The sequence below is a fragment of the Triturus cristatus genome, chromosome 7, assembly GCF_964204655.1.
Source record: "Triturus cristatus chromosome 7, aTriCri1.1, whole genome shotgun sequence".
NCBI lineage: Eukaryota > Metazoa > Chordata > Amphibia > Caudata > Salamandridae > Triturus > Triturus cristatus.
Window position 1 is genome coordinate 1,192,254,469 of NC_140590.1, and position 24,994 is coordinate 1,192,279,462.

Sequence of the window (24,994 nt, forward strand, 5' to 3'; positions counted from 1 at the left end):
GACCACCCTCTCCCCCTTAACTGTGTCCCACTTACACATTTTAATGCAACTCTTAAAATCAAGAATAAGTATAAATATGCATAGTGTCTGTCAAGAGCCTGGGAAATCGGTTAATGTGCACCAAACGTATTAACGAATAAATGCTTTTAACCCCCCCCCCCTTTCAGTTTTGAAATAGGCTTCAATAGATAAAAGCCTACTACATTTCAGTACGATTAAATAAACAGCACATGAAAAAGTTCTGCTTTCCCTCTTAAATTTACCTTGTTGATTGATCTGCATGAAACTTGCCATACCCACTAAAGAATAAACATGCTAAATCGTTGCCAACTTTAATGTGAATTTGTCAAAGAATGCCACATTAGCAAATTAACACTCTTGACGCCCACTTTAATTGTGCCCCTTTTGAAGGAAATGCAGATATTTAAGAAAATCAAGTCAGCTAAACATGCTACGCGCTGCCAGATTTCATGTAAATTCATCAAGCAGCGCTTAAGTACACGCAAATCTAAAACCACCTTTACAATTGTCAAGATATCTCTGTAATTTAACCCTCCGAAGAATGACTAACATATTTTTAAAAAAGTGAATATCTCAAGCACCATCAAATAGATTTGCACCAAAACAAGCAAAGCAGTCCTGTGAGTAAAATTCTACTGAGGTTAGTATAAATTTGTTGAGCAGTTCCTGTTGTATTAGAGAGCTAGGTTTTCCGATGCGAGCTAAATTGAACATGCTAATTTTCAGTCAAATGGTTCAAATGTTATAAGAAGGTGCACCAAAATTGGTTTTCACTTAACTTTAAAATATGATTTCCTATAGGAAGTTTTTGTGTGCCTTTAACTTCGAAACTGCTGTATGGATGGACACCAACTTTTTATGCACGGTGGGATCTCGGTCATTTAATGCCTTTTTGTGGTAGGTTGACAATTAGTTGAGCTGTTTTGGAGGTATGAGGCAAACTGTCAATGTCCATTGTGTAAGTCAAAGTATTTCTTTATTTTTTTAAGTTTCCAAACGCCCGAAAGGGCATGGACGGACAAATTGCACTCCAGTGCCCAGGCACAACAATATGTACAGGTATGCTTCCTCTGATCAGTTATATTCAAGAAAAAACAATACAAAAGTGCAAAAAGTAGTAAACAGCAGAGGCCAGGAGTCTGGATGCTGCATGATTCATAAGTGGGCTGCTAAGCCCACTCACTTATTAATATCTTTCGCCAGGAGGTTTGACAGGTGTTGGGACGGATAAGGCCTCTACATGGTAATGGACGTGTACCCCGGCCCGAGTGCACAACCGTACGGATGTCTGCATCCCTAATTATTGTTGGCAAAGGCGTATACGGATCCTGCACGTGCGCCATGACATAGGCCTGGCTCATGGACTGCAGTTTTGTTGGGCAAGGAATGGCAGCCAAAGCGCTACCCTCACTGGTGGAAGGCTCCAGCCTTCACCAGGGGTTAAGCAGCACAAGAGCAGTTGTGGCAGCATACCGTGTAGTGATCCGTAGTAGTGAACAGGACCTTTTTACCCTGTGTCACTGGAGTGAGGCCAACAGGATCACTCACTTTTTAAAAGCATCCCCTGCTGTGAACTTAACTCACCCTTGGCCTACATCAGTTAGATGTGGACTGCTGCACATTGCAGTAAGGACTCTGCGTTGGTTGTAATTATTGAACTGGATGTTGCTTTGTCGTGTGCACTGCTTGCATTTTGAGTTATGAGTCGTGCTGGCTAACCTGGATCTACACACCGCCAGAGGGAGCCTTGACTGCTCGAATACAGCTTCTACTGAGAGTCAAGACCAGAGGGCTGCTTGACCCAGTTGCTCAGGACCCATAGTTGGCCGGAACATCAGCAGTTAAAGGTCTTAACAACCACGATTGGGCCCACTAGCCCCTCTGTGCCCTGTGGCCCTCTGAAAGGGGTCTGACACAGTTCTACGTGCAACTGCATAACAAACACCCATAACTCTTTTCCCACCATCAGATACAAGGTATACTTATTACTGTATCCACAAAATGTTAACATCCTAGTGGATGGGTATGAATCAACACATTTCCACCCACTGTTCCCTCTCTTAATGTCTCTCAAATATTATATCTGAAGAAAAAGGGCACAATTAATTATAAAAAGTGCGCAACATATGCAGGACATTGAATGCCGCATCCCCAGGAGCCAAATGCAATGGAGAAAGGAAACATGCTCAGAGACTAGGCTCTTCTATAGCAAAGCAATCCTAGACAATGTACCCTCAGTAGTTGGCTAAGTACAATTCGAACAGATGTACAATTACATTGTCCTCATTTTTTGTTCTCTGGTGCATTCAGTGCATCTCCAGTTTTTAGCATTATGATCTTTGTTCGAGACCCAAGCTATTGCTGTATTTCACCAGGGTTCTCCCATGTAATTCAGCAAGTTTTGTAATGTGGGTCATCACCGGATCATAGAGAGTTTGATTTGTTGTCATGGACGCCTCTTGACGGCGATATTCTAAATCTTTGTGTCGCTCTATTATGCCAACCACCTCATCAATCCCAGGCTGCTTTTATACAGCCAAATAAATGTTTTTCTATCCTTTATTACCTTTAAATTGGCAGGGGAAAGCAAAACATATTTCAAATTCCTTCATGAAGTCGCTGTTTCACTGCACCAATGGACTTTCTTGGATGGCAAACGTGCTTTTTGTAGTCAAGATATATTTGTATTGAAAGCCCCTCATATTGTGTCATTGTGTTCGTTCTGGCACCTTACAGGATGGAATCCTGCTGCGAAAATTCAACAGTTGAGCTAATATGAAGTGGGGAAACTCCGTTATGGTGGAGGAGTTAACAATCTGTATGCACTTTCAACATAGAAGAACTTTGAAAACCCTCCAAGTTCGAGGTATCTGTGGTCCTCTTTTGTAGAAACAGGTCTGCAGACCGTCCCTTTGCTTGCTCTGGAAATCCCAGAAATCTGCGGTTGTTACAGTGGACCCTCCTCTAGGAATCTTTGAGCCTTGATTCTAGTATTCTTATGGTCACTTGAAATGTGAGCAAGTTGGTACACTTCTCAATTCTTTCCACAGCTTCCCGGTTGCTTTTGTTCGGTCAGCGACTTTCCTGAGAAATATTCTTATAATAGTCATCATTACAGGACGTTTGTCGCTTTTACTTGTGTTGGACTCCCCGCTTTAATAGAAGTTTTTAATTATGGGATATCTGAGCCCTCATGTTGATCAGCCATCATAGCTATAGTTTATTGGCGGCTTAAGGGGGCATGGCCAACCGCTGTATACATGTATGTATGTATACAGTATTCCTATAGCACAAAACTACTAGTCAAACATCAGTGGTGTGCCATTCATGGTCAATGGCAAGCATAAAATCAATGAGTAAGATCAGAGGAAGTCAGCTTGTGGATGATTTATGCATTGTGATGTAGCATTCCCTAAAGAGGAAAATCTTTACCTCTTTCCTTAATTGGAGCAGTGTTAGGGCTGCCCTGCTAGATACAGAGAGGTTGTTCCAGATAACTGTTTATTCTTTATATCTCTCAGCCAAGATCACACAGTGGCTATGGAGGTCTAGCACAGCTGAGAGCTTCTTTACAGTACTTTTTGGAACGCGTTACGTACCCCATGCAGAGATACGTGTATATTCAGTATTATTTTGTGGGGTATTCTTCTAAAGTTTTCTTTTGCCAAGTGGAGCTGAAGTTGTCCTTTTAAATGTACATTTTCTGCCAGCGAGGCAGTAGTACAGACTACGGGGGGGTTGCTAGTAATACACTAACATCTTGGAACACATTATATATTGACAGGATGTTTTTCTTTTTCGGCGTTATTTAGAGTGGTATTTTGTCTTCATTTTCTTTAACAGCAAGCGGTAAACAAATTATTTTTATACAATCACGTCATGGGTGCGAGGTCTGTTTTGCACCGGAAAGCCTTTCACTTTACTGTTATGTTATATTACCGCGGTGTGTCGTGGCAATTAAAAGTTGAATCTAGGTTTTAACGCTACAGTACTTAAGCAAGCTGGGTGCCTGCGTTCTTCTAACCTTACACCGGACAGGTTTGTGAGGTCACATGTGCCTCTATCAGTTTCTTCAATTTCACTGACCTATGTTTCCAATGTATGATGCCGTGTATGTGCATACCTTTAGCTCTGATGTCTGGTGCCTGCCTATATAAATTTGATGTCACCTACTTGTGTGTGACTTGGATATCAATTACGACATGTACTAGATAGCTGACAGATATACTGTAAGTGATGTAAGATTTAAATACACAAGCACATATCTGTGTCTTCTCAGACCCCCATCATACCCTTATACCTCTGTGTCAAGTGCATGCATATTAACAGAGCTAAGATAATTTACCTGTGGTAATATTTGATATTCTTGAGGCAATGCAACATCCGTTTCCATCACTTCTGGTCCTGTCCTCATGAATGGTGCGTCCATCTTGTGGTGTAGGAGCAGGTTGCTAGCTAGGGTATTGGTTTGGTCAGTGGACTGGGTAGAAGCGCTAAAGGCTGCATCAGAAGTCATAATTTTACCAAAACTGCATGCTTGGGTTGGTGGCTTAAGCAGAGGTGGTTTTGAGACTGTAGTGGAAAGGAGTCGATTCCTCGTATCAGCAGCCTGAAGTGTATTACTGGTTGATACCAAGGGTGAGGTGAACACACCTTTAGATGCAATAGTGCCCAAGACTGGCTTTGACACACTTTGCCGCAGCTCTGTAGATGCCTTTGCAAGGTCTGATGACAAGGCGCTGGTGCTGGCTAGCTTGAGGCTCGACAACTGCACTTTGAGGTCAGTCTTGGGACCAGCCCAAGCCTTGCACTGCTGAGAAAGCACGTCCTGCAGGAGGAAAGGGTTTTCCAGCGACATGGCTTGCAGCCTTGAGGTGCCCGGCTTCTCGTGAAGAGGAGGCCCAATATCCTTGGTTTTCATGGTTGCTTCTTAGTTTTCCGTCCCACCTGGAGAGAAATGAGGAAAGAGTTAATTCTGGGGAAAAAGTTTGCACTGAAGTGTTAGCTGTCGAAATAAACTGCATGTCAGGTCATATTGTGCTAGGACATCAATTGTGACAAAGTGTTTAAACAGTATGTCGAAAAGGCATTTAAAATAGTCTAGGTTTATATTTTGTGGTTCAAGCTTTAAAGCGTTGGGCGGCTAGTCCAGGCTCTCATGTGGTGTATAAATGTGTACACAAAACTCAACACACACCCTCTCTCTCGTTGTTTCTTATTGTCATAGAAGCAAGGCTGTCTAGTGGTTTGATTGGGCAAGACAAAGGAGTGACTGTGTTTCATGCTTAAACGTCATCCTTAAACTGTGCATAAAATAAGACCAAATAGCACCCAGAAGGCACTGCATCATGTGGCTTGTTCTGTATAATAAATATCATACATTAATTAGACCAGTTAAGAAAGATCATGTTATTCCTTTCTTTCAATTCCACTGCTGCTTATCAAGCACCACACAGAAAGAAGAAGCCAAACGAGTTGTAAAACACATCAAGACAGTACAGCACTTGGCCTGAAGTTCACATAGCAATCAAGCTTGGCCTCAGAGATTTTCAAGCCATTACAAAGGTCTGTAGGAGGCAACGACTGCAGTAACTTCATAGATGAATTAAACCTGCAATCACAACACGTTCACTTTGAGGGTCTTATGGATTATTAACTGTGCCTCCTCCGATGAATGAGAAATGAAGTCAGTGGGAGCACTGCTGATATGCTGACGGTTCACAGCAACAGCTTTGATACTAAAGACAGATATGGAGTCAAACAAACACTGGAGAGAGTAGTAGCGATTGGTGAGGGGAAGGAGGAAGACATCATGGTAGCATGTGCCCCGAAAGAGACACGTGAAGCAAAAGCAGAGGGATGGAGAGGCTTGGACCAGAGAAGAATACCTGAGCAGAGGGAAGCAAATCATCAAGGGGGTTAACCAGAGGGGAGGAGCAGAGCAGAGGGAAGGAGACTATCAGAAGAGAGGAATAGAGTAGAGGCGAGGAATGGAGTGGCGGAGAGATAAGCACTGGAGGAGAACAGAGCAGAGTGAATGTGATAACTGGTGCACAGGTGTGGACTGGAGGAGAAGAAAGGAGCAGAGCAGTGGAGAGCCGTAGACAGGAGAAGAAAGGAGTAGAGTGGCATGGGCCAGAGGTAGAGAAGAGTGGGTGACGTGAGGTACAGGATAGACGCTGGATCGAGAGGACAAACAGAGAGGAGGAGGAAAGCGGAGCGAGAAGGAAACACAAGATCCAGGGGCCAAGGGTGAGACATATTCCAACACACACGGACCTCTGCCACCCCTGGAGTAAGGTGCAGAGTTCTCTGCTGGCAAAGTCCAGAACCAAGACTGTGGCCAATTGTAAATATTTGGGTATTGGTGAAAGAGTTTCACTAGGACACAAATCCTCACTCAAAGAACTAGTGTATTAATTTAGTTGCATTTGTGAGGTACTCACACCATTTCCATGTTGGGTCTGAGCTCAGAGTAAGGACTTTCTCTGCCTCCCAAGTACACAAAGAAATAGCTGGACCTTGTAGGAAGAGTCAATCACTAACACTAGTTAGGCTAGAGGTGAGAGGCCAGGTATTAAACCTTACCTAGGGAACCCGATTTGAGAGTTGAAAACACCAGAGTGCAGGCCCTGACAGAGACACTGACTGTGGGAATGTTGTTCATTAATTCCTATTCAAAGCCTGTGACTTAAGTGAAATAAAAACCTTGACCGTACCAATCTATAAAGTTTCTCCGGATCACCTTACACCAACCTGAGCAATTTCTTCCAATGTTCAATGCTCACAAGGATTTTACCAACACTGAACAGCAATAGCTTATCCCTTCTTCACATGCACAAGACTACTGATTCTGACACAGTGCTAAAAAACACAATGGCCCTTCCCAGAGAGAATTTTAAGGAGTACGACTACATAAAACATACATTAAAAAACAAACGCTCAAACCACAAGGTAGAAAAATGTTGCAGGAAGCTGGCTTAGTATATGGTGCTCACTTATGGAAGTGAGCACCCTGCACCAATCCAGACAACCCTTATGGTGATTTTAGTGGTCTCAGGCAACCTTAGAAAGCTCTCCAAGTGGTAGCTGTGTAAAGCAGCTTGTTTTACTAGTACTTAATCCTATGGCATAGGTTAAGTGAAAAAGAACCACACAGTGTAGTTATAAAAAAGATGTATTTATTATTAACACTCACTAACACATTGCAATATCTCCTACCCAGAGATAGAACACATTACACACAATACTTTGATAATAGAACACGAATGTAGCACAAATACAAAGTGGTCTCCAGGGGGACACCAAACCAAATACTAAAATAGTGGAATGCGAACGACGACCTAAGTCAAGACTAGACCCAGAAGACGTAGAGGAGTCGGGGACCTAAGGAACAACCCGCTGTAAATACCCAGGAACCCCACAGAGGCGGTGTGTGGAGTGGCAACTCGACCGCGGACTTAATACAAGTCAATGGGTAAGTTGCAGTTTTAAAGAAGGACCCTTCCCAGCAGACCCTGAAGAAACTCAATGGAAGATGGAAGGTTGGAGAGTCACCCCACCCATGGATACCCCAGGAACCAAGATACCTACACCAGGGAAGCCACGTGCATAGGTGCGAAGAGGCATTGGAAACTGCCTTAGGCCACAATGTAGGACTTCAGAGAATATTCCGCTGGCCAAGAAGGTGAAAGAGTCCGGTGAAACCCAAAAGTGGATTCAAGATAAGAGGTAACTGCAAGCAGAGGAGACAGAGTCTATGTCACTAAGAAGTGACCAGGAGGCACAGAAGTCAAATGCCCACCAATGTCGTTGCCTGGGTTGAATTGATGTTGCCCTTGAGATGGCAGCTGTGTGGACCAGGCAACACAGTGGAAGACGAGGAGCTGTTCATGAGGTGTCCCATGTCGATGTCATGAGCCAAGGGGTCATGGTCCGGCAGAGGTACTAACAAGCCTAGGCAACAGCAACCAACATAGATGAAGAAAAAGGTGCAGTGTCGGGACCTGCAAGGTCCAAGTGACTCACCAAGAGCAGGTAAGTCAGAGCAGGCCTGAAGCAAGCAGGGGAGCCCCCTGGAGCCAAAGAAGACCCTCAAGAGTACCCACAGGCCAAAGGAACAGGAGTCGCAAGAGGACCTCGAGCAGCTCACCAAAGGATGAAGGCCACAGTGCAGAGGATGCGGTACAGGCAAGGATCTTGGCTGCAGGAAATGCTTGATGCTGGAGCTTCTTGGAGCCCGAAGATCTCCGATGAAGAGAGTCAACAAGCCTCTGCAGCAGCAAGTTGAAGCGATGCAAAGGTGTACTGCCCCAGAGGTTCTGACAAGGGATACTGGCTTCAAACTTGCTGTGAAGACAGTGCAGGCCTCAAAGGAGTTGCAGCACCACTACCTCTTTTGCTGAACCTTAGGAGTCCATAAGAGCTCAGGAACAACAGACCGGTCAGCTTCTTTGCAGTGCCTTCAGATGCAGAGAAGTGACTACTTCACTTCAAGGGAGATTCCTTCGGGTGTCATGGATGTCCATAGGCCTGGAGAAGAACCTGTATGGAGCACAGGCACAGACGATCCAGAAGACTGGTAGGACAACGAGACCAGGAGCAGCAGGAGTCTCGGTTCCCAAAGCAAAGTCCAACGAAGTCCAAAGTGCCCAGACGGTTGAAGACGAAGTGGTTTAGGATCGGAATCTTGTCCCACGACAATTCAAAGAAACCAGCCACAGGCAAGCCCTTAAGTACCCTAAGTAAAAGTTTGTACGATTCAGGGTTCTCTCGCAGAGGAGGGGAGAGACAGTGGGGAGGTGTAGGAAAGTAGGATCTACTTCTATAGTTACACCCCACTTTTTGCTTGATGTGATGCTGTTTTTGACTAGTCTGACTGGGATCCTTAGGTACACTCCAGATTGGATACTGGGGTGCCCTAGTATATGGTGCCCATGTACGCAGGGCATGGGTACCCCAGAGGACTCCCATGGGCTGAAGCATGTATTATACCAACCATGAGAGACCATTCAAAATGGAACTACAGGCGTGCCATTGCAGCCTGTGTAAATTGGCGCATGCAACACTTACTAAAGATATAGGTTTACTATATCTAAGGGTCAATGCACTTAAAACTTATAAGTCACCCCTATAGCAAGCCTTTGCAATCTTGAAGGCATGGTGCTTGGTTCTAAGTGAGAGGGTGCCCCTGCATGAGCAGGACACCCCTGCACCCTACGGAGTCCATTCTCCCGGGTTGTCAGTGAAGCAGCCATATACTATATAGAGGGGCACTGCATAATTACGCGATGACCATCTCGAAAACGGCTGCAACGAATCCTATTATGTTTGTTATCAACATGTTGGAATCTAACCCCCACACGTAAACGGTGTGGGAGGTATGATTTCAAGCACTGGAAGAGCCCTCTGCTAGGCTCTCAGGTCTCCGGTGCCAACCTTCTAGTCCCGGACAGCACAAAATGGTTGCTGCCGACCAAAAACACATTTCTGTCCTCCTACTGCTGAGTCAAGCTCGAGAATAGAAAGGTGGAACAATAGGCATCCTGTCACAGGGAGGTGTGACTACCTCCCAGACAGGATTTAGTGTATTGGGACCGGGTGGGTGCACTTACCAGCGCCTGAAAGTTTGCATGAGGGGCACATTTGGTGTCCCTGTGCATAGTCCAGTTCAAACCAGTTCTGGGAGCCATTTGCTCCTGCTCTGGTGCAAAACTGGACAAAGGACATGGAGTTACCTCCCCCCTGTCCACACCCTCCCCGGGGAGGGTCCCCTGAATCTTCCCAACCCTTTCCCTAGTGTACTTAAGGGTTTACCTGGGTGTAGGTCCATACATTTGTCGTGGGATAAGATTCAAATCAGACACCACTGTACTTCTACCGTCTGGGAACCCTGGACTTCGCTAGACTTCGTTTGGGTCCGACTTAATCTCCCTTCCAGTATGCAGCCTCATCTATGCCTGTACATCATACAGGCTCTGTTAAGCATCAAAGACACCAGAAGTAATCTCCCTTGGAGAGAAGGAGTAACTCCCTGCATTTGCAGGCACCGCAACCAAGTTGACTGGTCTGCAGATCCTGAGCTCCTCCAGACTACGTGGGCTCTGAGATACAGGTGGTGGTTTTCCATCGCTCCAGAGGCCTGCTCTACCCTCTCACCGAGTTTGAGCCTAGTATTCCTCGTGGGGGTTTCAATGCCCGAACCCCTGTGTACTGCATATAACTTGCAGTTGCAAGGGCTTGTCGGCTTCTTTGCAAGAAGATCTTCAGGCTCCAAGTAGCCCCAACCTCAAGCTTCTCCTGTGACCAGAATCTTCAGCCACACAGCATCATGCGCAACTTAGCCAGCATCTTTTGGTGAGCTGCTTGAGGTCCTCTCGCAACTCCAGTGCCTCTGGCCTGTGGGTCCACGTGAGGGTTAAAAACTTGTTTCTTTTGGGCTCCCCTGATTGCTCGGGCCTGCCCTTCTCACCTTCCTTTAGTGAGTCCCCTGGACCTTGCTGGTCCCGACATTGCTCCTTCTTTGATTCCTGTGTGGCTTACATTTGACAAGGCTTGTTGGTGCTCCGCCTGACACCGACCCCTCAGCACTCTACATCCTTCATGGGACAGCTCATATCCAGGTCCTGTCTTCCTCAGCACCGCTGGTCCTCACAGCTGCAGAGTCAAGGTCCTCTTCATCCATTCCGAAGCACCCGACATTGCAGGGGATTCGTCTTCCAAGTCTCCTGGTCACCCCTGAGTGACAGACTCTGCTCCCTCTGCTTTTAGGTACTGCTCTTCAAGAATCCACGTTTGAATTCCCACGGACACTTTTTCCTCTTCCAGCAACGGCACTTTCCTGAAGTCCTCCATTGGGTTCGACAGCGGTTTCCGACTTCACTTCACATGTATGCAACCGGCTTCCCGGGTGTAGGTAACGTGAGTACTAGGGTATCCACGAGTGGGGTGGCTCTCCAACCTTCTGTCTTCCACGGGGTTTCTTCAGGGTCCACTGGGAAGGGTTCTTAAACTTTAAAAATCCAACCGTGACTTGCACATAGACTTGTACGGAGCACAAGGGTCATGTTCCCACACTGCACATGCTCTCCGTGGGGTCCCTATCTACTTAGCTTGGGTGGTTCTGCGGGTCCCCAGCAATTCTACGTCCTCTCAACATCGTCCTAACTCGAGTCGTGGTTGTTATACCACTTTTAGTATATGGTTTGGTCCCCCCCGGGCCACTGTGTATTTTGTGCTACTTACTTTGTTTCTGTGCTAAAGTATTGTGTGCATTGTGTTCAACTGCGTGTTCGAGATACTTGCAAATAAAGGTATAAAGCTCTAATCTGACCTATTTAATTTTTGACTTGACCCACCAGGGTTCTGAATTACCAAAAAAACTTCTGCATATAATATATTTACATAGAAATCATCAAATGTTTTTAAAGGACATTTTATTATCAAACTTTATCCTTTTATAAGCATTTTTTTTTGTTTTATGCAACTTTGAATACATGTATGTAAAAATGTTTTCCCACAATTATCTATCATAGCACATCTAATATTACAATTTTCACATCATTTCTTTTTTATGAGTGTTTTGTAACATTAAATCCACATAGGACATCCCAGAGACATCAGAAGCATAAAAATACAAATACTAACTATTGTCAATCTTTCAATACTGCTATCATACTCACACATGCTTACATTCATACAACACCATTACAAAACATAATCTAAAATGGATAGAAGGACCCTAGGATGGATCTCAGAAATGTTAACAGGCGGACTTTTACATTCAGTTCGCAACACCGTCTGACATAGGAGATACAAGTCTCCAAAGCCACTTTTCAGGAAACAATTTGCGGTCTACCCGTGTTTCAGTGGAGAACCACCTTCTTCAGGACCAAAATTTGTTGGTGATACATTTAAAAAACATTCACGGGATGTATGTGGGAAAAGGGGAAGGAACATGACCTAGCAGAAGGTTTTGGTATATCATTAATTTTTCATATGTAGATACTTCCTAACATTTTAATAATGCTGCAAGGTTCAATTTCACTCTTTGCTACATTAGGTGCTCAGTTATCTGTGAGTGGACTAAATTATTAGGTGTTTCATGCAGAAGGTGTATTCAGAAAGAAAAGTGACTAGAAACCAAGCCCACGTTTAATTAGGAAACCTGATCAAGGAGGGAAGGTAGGGATGGCCCAGTGAGTTGGAAGTTGGAAGTAGAAAGGCCACCCGTGAGAAGAAATAACTGATTGAGGTCAGTTCCTCGAAGTCAGATAATGGGAACCTAAGTGTCGCTAACCTTCAAATAGTATAGTACACACTTGTCTTGCAAGAGAAGTTCTGTATTGAAAAGATAATGTTCAAAGTGAGGCACAAAACGAGCAGGTTAAAATTTGGTTGGGAAGATCTTTTATATATATATTGTGGACTGTACCTCCAGCATTTAGTCGAAAACGATATGTTTAGGATAATTTCCAGGCTGTAGTTCAGTGGATCAAAGGCAGGCAGCTGCAAGTGTAGATAAATAATTTTACAATACTTAAATACCGCGATTGTGTTATATCAGTACGATTAAGGTACTTGTATGTGGCACTTTATTTACCCCTAATAGATACCAGGCCTCATTTCATAGAGTAGATCCAAGGTGAAGGATCTCTCAGCGACAATCCTTATTTGCAGATGAGTAATCTTCTTTTAAATTCTCATAAAGTCCTAACATATACTGATGAAGAGACAAATAAAAGGAATATTAAGGCTGCAAATAATATGTGTGTGGAAAACGATATAGCGTCTTCTCAGCTATACAATCATGGGTCCTTTGTCTAATATGTGGATTTACGTGGGGCGAGTTCAAAAGGGACTAGCTGTTATGGGAGACCCGTCGCTGTTGCTGTTAGCAAATTAACCCCCGACAAGGACCTCAATCAAGCAGCAAACAGCAGCGGACATACGCGTGTAAGCTTGTCGGCGTTTGGCCTTCGTTGTGTACGCGTAGAGTAAGACGGCATAATGCAACGCTGAACATCTAAAGGGCCTTGCGTATGGTACCAAATACCAGAACCGATTAGCCTACCTGTGTCCGGGCATCTCGTTCTGAATAGGGTGACCTGGCTTGCCAGTGCCTACTGAATTTCCGGGGTTTTAAATTCTCTCGCGAAGGCTACAACCAAATATCGCGATATGTCTGATAAAGATTTGGAAAGTCATGCGACTATAGGCGCCCTCTTGGATAGGTTGATGTTCCCAAAATGTATTCGAACTGAGGGAGGGGTAGGGGAGTAAGCTGAATTCCCGTGATATTTAGAGCGGGGAATATTCAATATACCCTGTCACGTGTACATCGGCGCCATCTTGGATAGATGGAATTATCCACAATATATTTAAACAAAAGGAAAAGAGAGTAAGTAATCTGAAATCCAAGAAGAATGACATGAGGGAGGACAGCCAAATACTCAATTTGGTTTCTTGAACCACGCCACATGGGTTCTCGAACTATTCCATTATGGCGCCCACAGTTGAATAACTTACAGTACAGTACATTTTAGTGCTGGAAACTATTAGGGAACTGATATTCATTACTACCATATATACTCAATATGGATTCCTGAACCACTCCATATGGGTTCTCTAACTATTCCAATATGGCGCTTATAGTTGTATAACTTACAGACCCATTAGAACTCTTGTGAATACGTGAATGTGTATATAGAACATTTCCCGCTCAAAATATCGCGGGATTTCAGATTACTTACTCTCTTTTCCTTTTGGTTAAATATGTTGTGGATAATTCCATCTATCCAAGATGGCGCCGATGTACACGTGACAGGGTATATTGAATATTCCCCGCTCTAAATATCGCGGGAATTCAGCTAACTCACCTTCCCCTCCCTCAGTTCGAATACATTTTGGGAACATCAACCTATCCAAGATGGCGCCTAGTCGCATGACCTTCCCAATCTTTATCAGACATATCGCGATATTTGATTGTAGCCTTCGATACTCGCGGGCGAATTTAAAACACCGGAAATTCGGTAGGCACTGGCAAGCCAGGTCACCCTATTCAGAACGAGATGCCCGGACACAGGTAGGCTAATCGATTCCGGTATTTGGTACCATACGCAAGGCCCTTTAGATGTTCAGCGTTGCATTAGGTCGTCTTACTCTACGCGTACACAACGAAGGCCAAACGCCGACAAGCTTACACGCGTATGTCCGCTACTGTTTGCTGCTTGATGGAGGTCCTTGTCGGGGGTAATTTCGCTAACAGCAACAGGTCTCCCATAACAGCTAGTCCCTTTTTTAACTCTCCCCACGTAAATCCACATATTTGATAAAGGACCCATGATTGTATAGCTGAGTAGACGCTATATCGTTTTCCACACATTATTTGCAGCCTTAATATTCCTTTTATTTGTCTCTTCAACAATATATGTTAGGACTTTGTAAGAATTTAAAAGAAGATTACTCATCATCTGAAAATATGAATTGTCGCTGAGAGATCCTTCACCTTGGATCTACTCTATGAAATGAGGCCTGGTATCTATTAGGGGTAAATAAAGTGCCACATACAAGTACCTTAATCGTACTGATATAACACAATCGCGGTATTTAAGTATTGTAAAATTATTTATCTACACTTGCAGCTGCCTGCCTTTGATCCACTGAACTACAGCCTGAAAATTATCCTAAACATATCGTTTTCGACTAAATGCTGGAGGTACAGTCCACAATATATATATAAAATATCTTCCCAACCAAATTTTAACCTGCTCGTTTTGGATTGGGTTGTGCCTCACTTTGAACATTATCTTTTCCAGAAATTGACATCCTCTGGATGCAATACAGAACTTCTCTTACAAGACGAGTGTGTACTATACTATTTGAAGGTTAGCGACACTTAGGTTCCCCTTATCTGACTTAAAGGAACTGACCTCAATCAGTTATTTCTTCTCACGGGTGGCCTTTCTACTTCCAACTTCCAACTCACTGGGCCATCCCTACTTTCCCTCCTTGATCAGGTTTCCTAATTAAACGTGGGCTTTGTTTCTAGTCACTTTTCTTTCTGAATACACCTTATGCATGAAACACCTAATAATTTAGTCCACTCACAGATAACTGAGCACCTAATGTAGCAAAGAGTGAAATTGAACCTTGCAGTATTATTAAAATGTTAGGAAGTATTTACATATGAAAAATGAATGCTATACCAAAACCTTCTGCTAGCTAATGTTCCTTCCCCTTTTTCCACAGACATCCCGTGAATGTTTTTTAAATGTATCGCCAACAAATTTTGGTCCTGAAGAAGGTGGTTCTCCACTGAAACACGGGTAGACCGCAAATTGTTTCCTGAAAAGTGGCTTTGGAGACTTGTATCTCCTATGTCAGAAGGTGTTGCAAACTGAATGTAAAAGTCCGCCTGTTAACATTTCTGAGATCCATCCTAGGGTCCTACTATCCATTTTAGATAATATGTTTTGTAATAGTGTTGTATGAATGTAAGCATGGGTGAGTACGATAGCAGTATTGAAAGATTGACAATAGTTAGTATTTTTATGTTTCTGATGTCTATGGGATGTCCTATGTGGATTTAATATTACAAAACACTCATAAAAAAGAAATGTGAAAATTGTAATATTAGATGTGCTATGATAATAGATAATTGTGGGGAAAACTTTTTTACATACATGTATTCAAAGTTGCATAAAACCATTTGATGATTTCTATATAAATGTATTATATGCAGAAGGTTTTTTGGTAATTCAGAACCCCGGCGGGTCAAGTAAAAAATTAAATAGGTCAGATTAGAGGTTTATACCTTTATTTGCTTCTTTCTACTCCCTCCTCTAGGACCTTAAAATATTTTAGGGAGTGCCCGTTTTCTCTCTTATGTTCGAGATACTTGAACATTCTACAGAGTATTATATAATGAATACATATTTTTATAAATACTTGGTGTTTTTCTTTTCACTTAAGCTATACTATAAGATTGCATTCTGGTAAAACAAGCTGCTTTACACTCCTTCTGGACTAAGCCTGAAGGCTGCTCTCCACAGCTGAACAGTCATGGAGCCTCATCAAACAAATACTAATATAAAGGAAGAACCACATAGTGCACATAGTCCAGTGTCTAGTTTAGAAAGACAATGAAAATTAAGTGATTACATGGCGGTTCCTAAGAAGAGCAGCAGTGACACTGTTTTTTGGTAAGTTGGAGATATGAGGGAAGTGCGGCAAGCGGTAACGATTTGGATTGTAAGCAATGGTTTTTCTCGGTTTCTTTTTACAGAAACGAGGCATTCGGATTCCAATTGTTTAACGGTTGAAATTTGGGCGAAGTGCACTCATCACACTTGCGAGAATAGCTGTGGTAAGCATCAATTGTGTAACATGGTTCTCTGATAAGGCCAGATTAGTTTAGGTAGTGTCGTGGGTTCCGGGTGAAACTATTGTTCAACGCATTATGTCGCTTCTTGCCAGTGCTTAATTTGTAAAACATGAAGTGCCAGGGCTCTGACCAGGAGGCCACTGCAGCTTGCACTCCCCATCGCCCCAGTCATCGCTGCCAAAAAACTACTAACCATCTCTCCCGCATGTAAATGCGACAGTACAGATTATTCCAGGTTCCCAAAGCTAAATGAATGGCTGGGGAGGCAGGTCTGAGCAATTTTTTAATGTACATTGTTTTCCTGAACAACTGTTTTACTGCTCATCTCTAAATTACATGAGCAGCGCCACCTTGTGGCAGACTGCCCTAAGTGTGATGTTGACAATAAGGTGCCAGTGCCGAGCACCGACACCAATAAAGTGCCGGTGCTCAGCACCGAAAAGAACCGGCTCAAATTAAGCACTGCTTCTTGCAGGTTCATTTGGCACAGTGGCTATTCTTCATTACTTGTATCACTCAGAAGCGGTATTCCTACTGGAGACAGCGGATGAGACAGAAATATCTTTTCTAACAGTGTTCATAAAAGAGGTAAAACCGGGTTCTCTGTTTTTTGGTTACATTTCATTTTCTTTAGACCACAGCATACGACATTGGGTATCTTTTGTAATTTCATTCTTTTAGTTCGGAAGTCATTCCTGCTGTTTTAGATGTTCATAGATAGTGTTCCCCAGTTGCTACAGTTCATTGTAAGTTTCATTTCAATATCATTTAGGTTTTCACCTTCTTGTGATATGTAATCACTTAATTGTCATTGTCTTTCTAAACTAGACACTGGACTATGTGCACTACGTGGTTCTTCCTTTATATTAGTATTTGTTTGATGAGGCTACATCACTGTTTTAATACTTTCTTGATCTGTGACAATCTCGTTTCTTTTTCACTTCTTTGTTTGGTTCACGTTGCTGGTGACTTTGACATATTGCCGCGTGTAAACGCGTTAAGGGTCTCTGTTGACTTTGACCTACTCTGGGCGTTAATCATAATGTACAAATATCATGAGTTGAATTTACACTCATATGGATTATGCGTTTAACTTTTTTTTTTTCTTTCTCACGGTGGCCCCTGAAGAAGGGATGATCTGAATCCTGAAACGCATTGGGCTGGGCAATTTAGTTTGAAAAATGTATTAGATTTTTCTTTTTACTAAGTGCAAATGATCTAAACATTAATTTCTGCACTGTAGGTTACATGATGTCATGGATTATCTATTGCATTTGATTCGTTATTGATACACATTAATTTTCTTAACCATTCGTCGCAATATATTTTTTCATAAAATAATTGATTGAAATGATTGATTTCTGTTACAGTATGTGATACTGTATTTTCACGCTGTGCATCCAGCATACTGGTGTACATTCACCAGCAGGTCTACATGACTCAAGAGGCCAGCAACCTCTCACTGGGTAGCACGCATCATTGCATTCTCTTTTTCTGAAACAGTTTTTTAGTACATAATAGGAGTGCGTTGATTCATTATTCATGCTTGCCACAGCTACCACTTAAAGAGCTTTCTAAGGTTGTCTAAGACCTCTTAAATCACCATAAGGGTTGTCTGGACTAGTGCAAGGTGCCCACTTACATTAGTGGACCTCATATACCAGGCCAGCCTCTCACAGGAGGATACTCCCATGTCCTTTGTCAAGTTTCGTGCCAGAGCGGGTGCCAATGGCTCCCTGAACTGGTTCCAACTGGAGTATGCAAGGAGGGCACCAAATGTGCCCTTCAAAGCAGTCTAGTGGCGCTGGCAAGTGTCCTCACCCTGTCCCAATACACTAAATCCTGTCTGGGAGGAGGCCACACCTCCCTGTGACAGGAAACCTATTGTCCTGCCTTCCCTGCTCAAGCTTGGCTCAGCAGCAGAAGGGCAGAATCGTGTCTCTGGTCGGCAGCAGCCATAGTTTGCTGTTCGGGTCTAGAAGACTGGTACCAGAAGCACTGAGGGCCTCCCGGTGGAGCTTTACAGTGCATGGAATCATACCTACAACACTGTTTACGGTTTTGAGGTATGAATCCAACATGTTTGATACCAAACACGACAGGGATTGTTACAGCCAGTTTAAAGATAGCCACCGCATAATGACGCATGGCTACTCTATATATCGTAATGGCTGATTTACTTACAACCAGGAGAATGGACTGCAACGGTCGTAGGGGTGTCCTGCTCATGCAGGGGCACCCTCACACTTATGACCGAGCACCCTGCCTTTAGGATTGAAAGGCCTGCCTAAGGGGTGACTTATAGGTTTTAATGTAGTGACCTCAGATATAAGGAACTTATATCTGGTGTAAGTGGTGCAAGCACCAGTTTACCAGGCTGCAATGGCAGGCCTGTAGTCACAATTTGAGTGGTCTCCTATGGGTGGCATAATACATGCTGCAGCCCATGGGGGACCCCTGGTGTACCTATGCCCTGGGTACCTCAATACCATATACTAGGGACTTTTAAGGGTACATCAGTAGCCAATATGGGGTGTATACATGTACTCACCATGTCCAATTTAAGGATGAAGTACAGAAACTGGGGTCCTAATTAGCAGTATCCCAGTCAGACTAGTCAGTAAAACATAATGACACCAACACAAAGTGGGGTGACAATGAAAGCAGATCCTACAACTGTATATTCAGGTGGAATCTGGCTTGATGTATATTTCTACTAACCATGGACACTTCATCGATTATTGCCAATTAATGTGACCATTTGTGGACTTTATGCATCACCTCTGTGTGGCACTTCTTTCGTTGGACTGAGCTCTAGCCTGTTCTTTCACTCAAAATACAAATGTGCAATTTTCTAGCTTGCTGTTTTGAGAATATGTGGATGGTACTCTTAAAAATGTGCTCTAGGAGGCACCAATGTTGTTGTTAAGTCGTATATCTAGGTTCCGTTAGATTCTTGGGTTACACTGACTTAGATATACATTTTATACTCAAGAATGTTTCATCTAAAGTGCGATCTCCCGTGGTAGATCACATTTGAGCAACTTATAAACAGGTGTAGTGCTATGTACACTACCAGGAGCCCCCTTTTTAAAAACTCACTGCAAATGAGTTGTGGTGGATCATACTTGAAGGTGAAATATCAAAGGCAGTCTAACACAACATATGCACTAAAACACACCTATGTTCTACATCAGCTTTTTCTGTGATGGTGCACGCAACCAGTCTGTTGTGCGTAGAAAAGATGATGGCATTGTTGCTGCTTCTGCGGAATATGGAGAAGGCTTACTCTACTGCTGCTGCTCATGCGTGGTGTGAAAGAAATATCTTGCTCTACTGCAGCTCATGCTAAGAGGAAAAGAAGATTACCATGCTACATTACTGTATGGAGTTGGCATTCCAGATGGCTACTTCTGGACTTGCGGAATAATCTCCCACCACTACTGCCCCTTCTGTGTGTGTCTGTGTATAGGTCTGTTTTGATGAGGCTTGCGCGATCACTGATGCTGCTGTCTGGAGGAATGTTACCTGAATGTTGCTCATAGTCTGGAAGAAGGCTTTCTTGACACTACTACTAATGCAGAATAGGTGTGGTATTGCGGTTTGTGCGAAGTATGAAGTACAGTTTCCATATTGGTATGAAGACTGGATATGGGAGGAACTTCCCCGGCTGTTGTTCATTCTAGGTGTAGAGGAGTCCTGCCTGTTGCGGTGAAGAAAACGATTCAATTGCTGTTCAAGCAACATGTAGATGAAGGCTCTTCTATTGGGAAGGCTCAAAATGATTAATAGACCTGAAGCCACAAGGCTGGGCTCTCAAATGCACCTCTGCAGCTAACCCTGCAGAGCTCGTGTGTTTCCCATTTGACAGTTGGCAATAGTTGGATAAACTAAATTCTCAAAATCAGGTGTGAGTTTCTGTGGTTGTGTATGCTGGGTCAAGGGTCCTCTGTGTGGCATTATGAAGAGGTGGCGCCTTGACCTAGCACCTTTTCTGGAAACCACTACACTCCTTTCTCAGAGCTTAAGATCTGTGCAAGCCAACCAAGGGTTTTCACCTTTCCCCAAGAAACACCAGAGCTGGACAGATTTTGAGGGGGTGGGGTGCCCTATGTGCACCCCTCTTTACCACCTTGCCTAATGTCCCCTCAACACAGACTATGGGAAACTGATAATGGATGCAAAGTAATCTATAGTCGAGGTTATCCGTTTTACCTGTACCTCATGAAGGTAAAGCCTACAAACCAATGTAAAGTCTCTATAATCATGACCTTCACATACACAATCTACTATCATCCTCCGCAAACCCATTTGTCTCTGTGAGAGGGGGATAGCCTACCAGCCCTTTTGAAGTATTCACAGTTCCCCTACCAGAGTGGAATCGTCACTCCAGCACTTCCTGTTAAGCTTCGATATTCATATTGGAGATTGTCCCTCTGCCTGTGGTCAACATAAACTTCAGCTAGCCCAAACCAGTCTCAGGTGGGGCAGACAAGTTACATGATTTGAGCAGGAGAAAGCAATTGGAAAGAAGATGGCACACAAGCAACGCCACCTCTGACAGGACCACCTTCAAGACTCCCTCAACCTCTACCACCGAAAACAGAATCACCCCTTCCCAAGAACTATGTGATAGATTTACTGACAAGATCATCACCATCTACAAGAACTTCGAACCCCAGTCCAAGCCCTCAGACTTCTTTCACGCACTCACCAAACCCAACATGGACTACCGAATTACCTTATGGGAGGACAGCACCAACATCATAAACCTCTTGCACTCAGGAGGCCCCACTGACCCTTCCCACACCACATTTTCAACCTCGGAAGCTGCAGGATCAGCAGAGAGCTCACCACCCTCATTAACTGGTCACTTTCCATGGCCACTTTTCTCATAGACCATCAACCTACCTTTGGCAAACTCAACAAGCATTTACAATGCAATAGGTCTCGCAACTGCTAGTTTTGGAGCTATTGGCATTGTAAATGTCAATTTCTTTAAAAAAATTAAAAGGCAGTCATTTACAATATTAAAAGCAACAAATATTGCATTGTATAGCACGGTGTGTGAAAATGGCATCGCGCTTATGAAAGTAAAAAAAAGAGAAAAACAAAAAGTGTGGTGTCTCTAAAGCGAGCGCCGCGCTCTTTACTAAAGTTAATCAAAAAAGCATTTTTCCAGTGCTTCAATGCTTTATGAAGTTAAGCACATTGAGGTGAGGGGAAGAATAAATAAACAAGCCATGGCAAAAGAAACAAGAGAGATGGACACCAGCAGAGCAAAGAGAAGGGGCGCAGGGGGCATAGACTACTCGCAGAAAAAAAAAAAACAGGAAAGAATACAAAATGGCAGCTATGCACATTTAAATAATACAAGTAATATAACATAACCGCAGCTTTACATATTTTATTAAAAACGAAACAACCTCCACATGAATTGAGAAAGCTTGGGCTAAAGGAAAGCAAACTACGGTTGCAGGACATATGGACCCTCAACGTAGTGCTGGTCAAAGCTTAGAATTACAATTCCTGTTTAGAAATGGCTCGTTTTTATTAGATAAAAAAGGACAGTTTACACAATTGTGATGTGTAAATACACTGAAAATGTTCCCCTAACCACGGATTGAGTAATAAAATACAGCATTTATGGTAATTCTCGTGGCCCCGATGCCACTGCTGCACCATTAACCTTGCGTGCACCATGGCAGAAAAGCTAGCTAGCAAACCCCCGTGTCTCACAGGACAATTTGTAGAGGGACTCTTGAGTTGATACATGGATTTAAGCTTGCTGCAAGTACAGTTTGCTTTATTATTGGTGAAATCAATAATATTAACTGCCCCAGGAGATTATAAAACAAAGCTACAAACAGAGCTTTTAGACCAGCCCATCGGGTGCTGCTTTATTGCCCTAGAAGCTAGTCCGACCTTGCGTACGATTCTTACACCACGATACCTGGTTACATTATAGCATGCCCCCCTCCCATATCATTTACCAAGATCAGCAACAACGTTCATAGCCTTCCCGTGGAGATTCTATTACCGTACCTAATTTGCTACCTACTTTTTTGGGGGGTGTGGGGGCAAAGCGCCACTTCCACTTTAGGTAGGATACATCTGTTAAATGTATAGTGAAAGATACAAGAATACCAATAAGCATTACACTTTTTTATAGAACCTATGTTTGCACAATGTCACCACCACAAGTTCCCAACTTAACAATACTCTGCCATCCGAAAATCAACAAAGGAGTTTACCTTTGCGGTATTACTGACAGTATTCGCCTTAGTTTGCACCATGTTGTCAGGAACACTGCGCCGACACTCAACTAGGGATTTAAGTGAGATGAAAAAACTAACTGGGGTGGGGGTGGGGTGTCTCTCAAAGGTGCTTGGCTGCTTGAAAGCGGACCACGCCATGAAATAAAAAATATTTGCAATGTTATATGTCTCACGTTTAAATGCGAGACATATATATGCAAACAGTCGCATTGTCCCGGCTGCGCCTTGAAAGTGAAAGTGGGCATGCGTGATCAATGGAAGCAAATTGCAATCATGAGCCAGCATTTAACATAAACAGAGCCCTCCTACGTCACTCTAAACAAAGATGGCGTCGGCCAGTCCAGATGGGCTGTCCCAAAAAGGCGGTAACCAAGCATTTGCAAGTTCCGCCCGGTGGTGGTGGTTTATGGAACGGAGCCTGGGGTGGACAGGTGCTGCGCGCACCCACGCAGTAAAGTCACGAGCACGGTTCCGATTCGGGCAGCAGCGGAGCTCTCAATGGTGCAGCGTGTGCAGTAGTACCGGGTCCGACCGGCTCAATGCACCCTATTCATAGTCCTGATGATGATCTCAAGTATATGACATCGAACCGCCATCGACCTCTTCAAAAAATACTCCATTTCTGTACTCAATTTATTTAAGATTTTTACTGTCACTTCTCTTAATGCGATGTATTTTTAAATGTTCACCATCACTACCCCACTTCATGCACTTTCACAATTATGTGTGAGCACTGGATCTATCACTCATGTATATGATACTCTATTTATGACGATAATAAATGAGTTGTCATTGAAAACCTATGTCCTAACATAGATTAAGTATAACAGTCCTATGGGACTTTTTTACATTGACTCCAGCTTTTGATTAACACTTCAATTGAATAATTAGTAGCCTAGGCTACCGGAGGACCTTCCTTGGCCCCTACCAGACCTCTGTCGATTACACCGCCCTAATTATAGCAGCCATACATCCACAGAATGCCTCTAGTTCGGTTACCACACAGACATACCGGGCCTAATAAATCCAGGATCATAACTATGTACTGTGTGTAAAACAAGCATCATCCATGCATTCAATATTATGGGTGCATGCCTTATACACTGCACAGTTCCCATACCCGCCCAAGTCCAATATCTCTCACAAATACACAAATTACCAACAAAATACATATGTGGCATGTACATTAGAACATAACATTCACTGGCTGTAATACTTCCGATGTCCTCTGTGCGCACCATCGCCATATACTGTGGCCGTCCATGGCGTCTGGTGACAGGGTACTGAGCTACAAGGGGGCTCGAGTGGTCAGTGAATGTCACCATAACACAAGGCTATAAAAATTTTTTAAAAAAACACGACTTACAATTGTCTGTTTCGGTCTACAAATGACGGGATTGTAAGGAAAACTGTTTTGCCCTCCGCCTTGGGAAGCCCATGAACAATGAAAAGCGCAACTCTGGGAATTTGCTTTGGGATGGGGGGGGGGGGGGGGAGGGGAGGGAAGGGAGGAGCGGGTAGGATTTCCAATCAGGAGCCAGTAAACAAGCTACCAGCACACACTCCTACATCATAGGAAACAAAGATGGCGTGGGCCAGTCCAGATGGGCCGTCCCAAAAGGCGACAGGTCGGTAACAAAAAAGCCCGATTGCTAATCACGATGATGCCAGCCAATTGAAAACAGGGGCATGGCTTAAAGTCCCCTTCTGAAACATCGATTTCTATAGCTCTCGCAGAGCGAGCAGTGCATGCGCACTGCAACCCTAGGCGAGACCTAAAAACTACAACTCCCAGCTCCATTCTCCCTTTCCTTGCCAAAGTCCCGGAAAAATCCATCAACCAACAACTCACTACAAATCTGGAGCAGAACCTTCCCCTAGACACCTCCCAACATGGATTCCGCGTCAATCACAGCACCGAGACTGTCTTGGTCGAAGCCACCAATGACATCAGAGCTCCTTGACCAGGGAGAAACAGCAACTGAGCCTTCACAACCTCTCAGCAGCCTTTGACACCATATCTCATCACACTCTGATAAGAAGACATCAGTATCCAAGAAACCGCCCTCAAGTGGATCGCCTTCGAAAAAATGCAAAAGGTCCGCCTACCACCATTCACCCATGAAACCAAGCACACCATCTACAGTGGCCCATGAAGAAAGGGATTTTACCTCTATGTAAACTACCAATTGACATCAGACCACAAACACCCCAAATATGAACGCCTGGGCAAATGAGTTAGATACACAAATAGATGACTCCTGGCATAATATTTGGTCTCAAGCAGCTAAATCACACATTTGCAAACAAC

At 43.7% G+C, this 24,994-nt stretch overlaps 1 protein-coding gene across 3 annotated transcripts in view; it reads right to left on the reverse strand.

The window, feature by feature from the left end:
- Positions 1-24,994, reverse strand: part of TEP1 (telomerase associated protein 1) — a 1,383,286-nt gene that overhangs the window by 1,250,700 nt on the left and 107,592 nt on the right. For all 3 annotated transcript variants that reach the window (XR_014966740.1, XM_085618536.1, XM_085618535.1), the window contains exon 2: positions 4,367-4,968. Coding sequence is in view for 2 of the 3 variants with exons in the window: in XM_085618536.1 (XP_085474662.1) it covers positions 4,367-4,942 (576 nt within the window). In the remaining variant the exon portion in view is untranslated. The remainder of the gene's footprint in view (positions 1-4,366; positions 4,969-24,994) is intronic.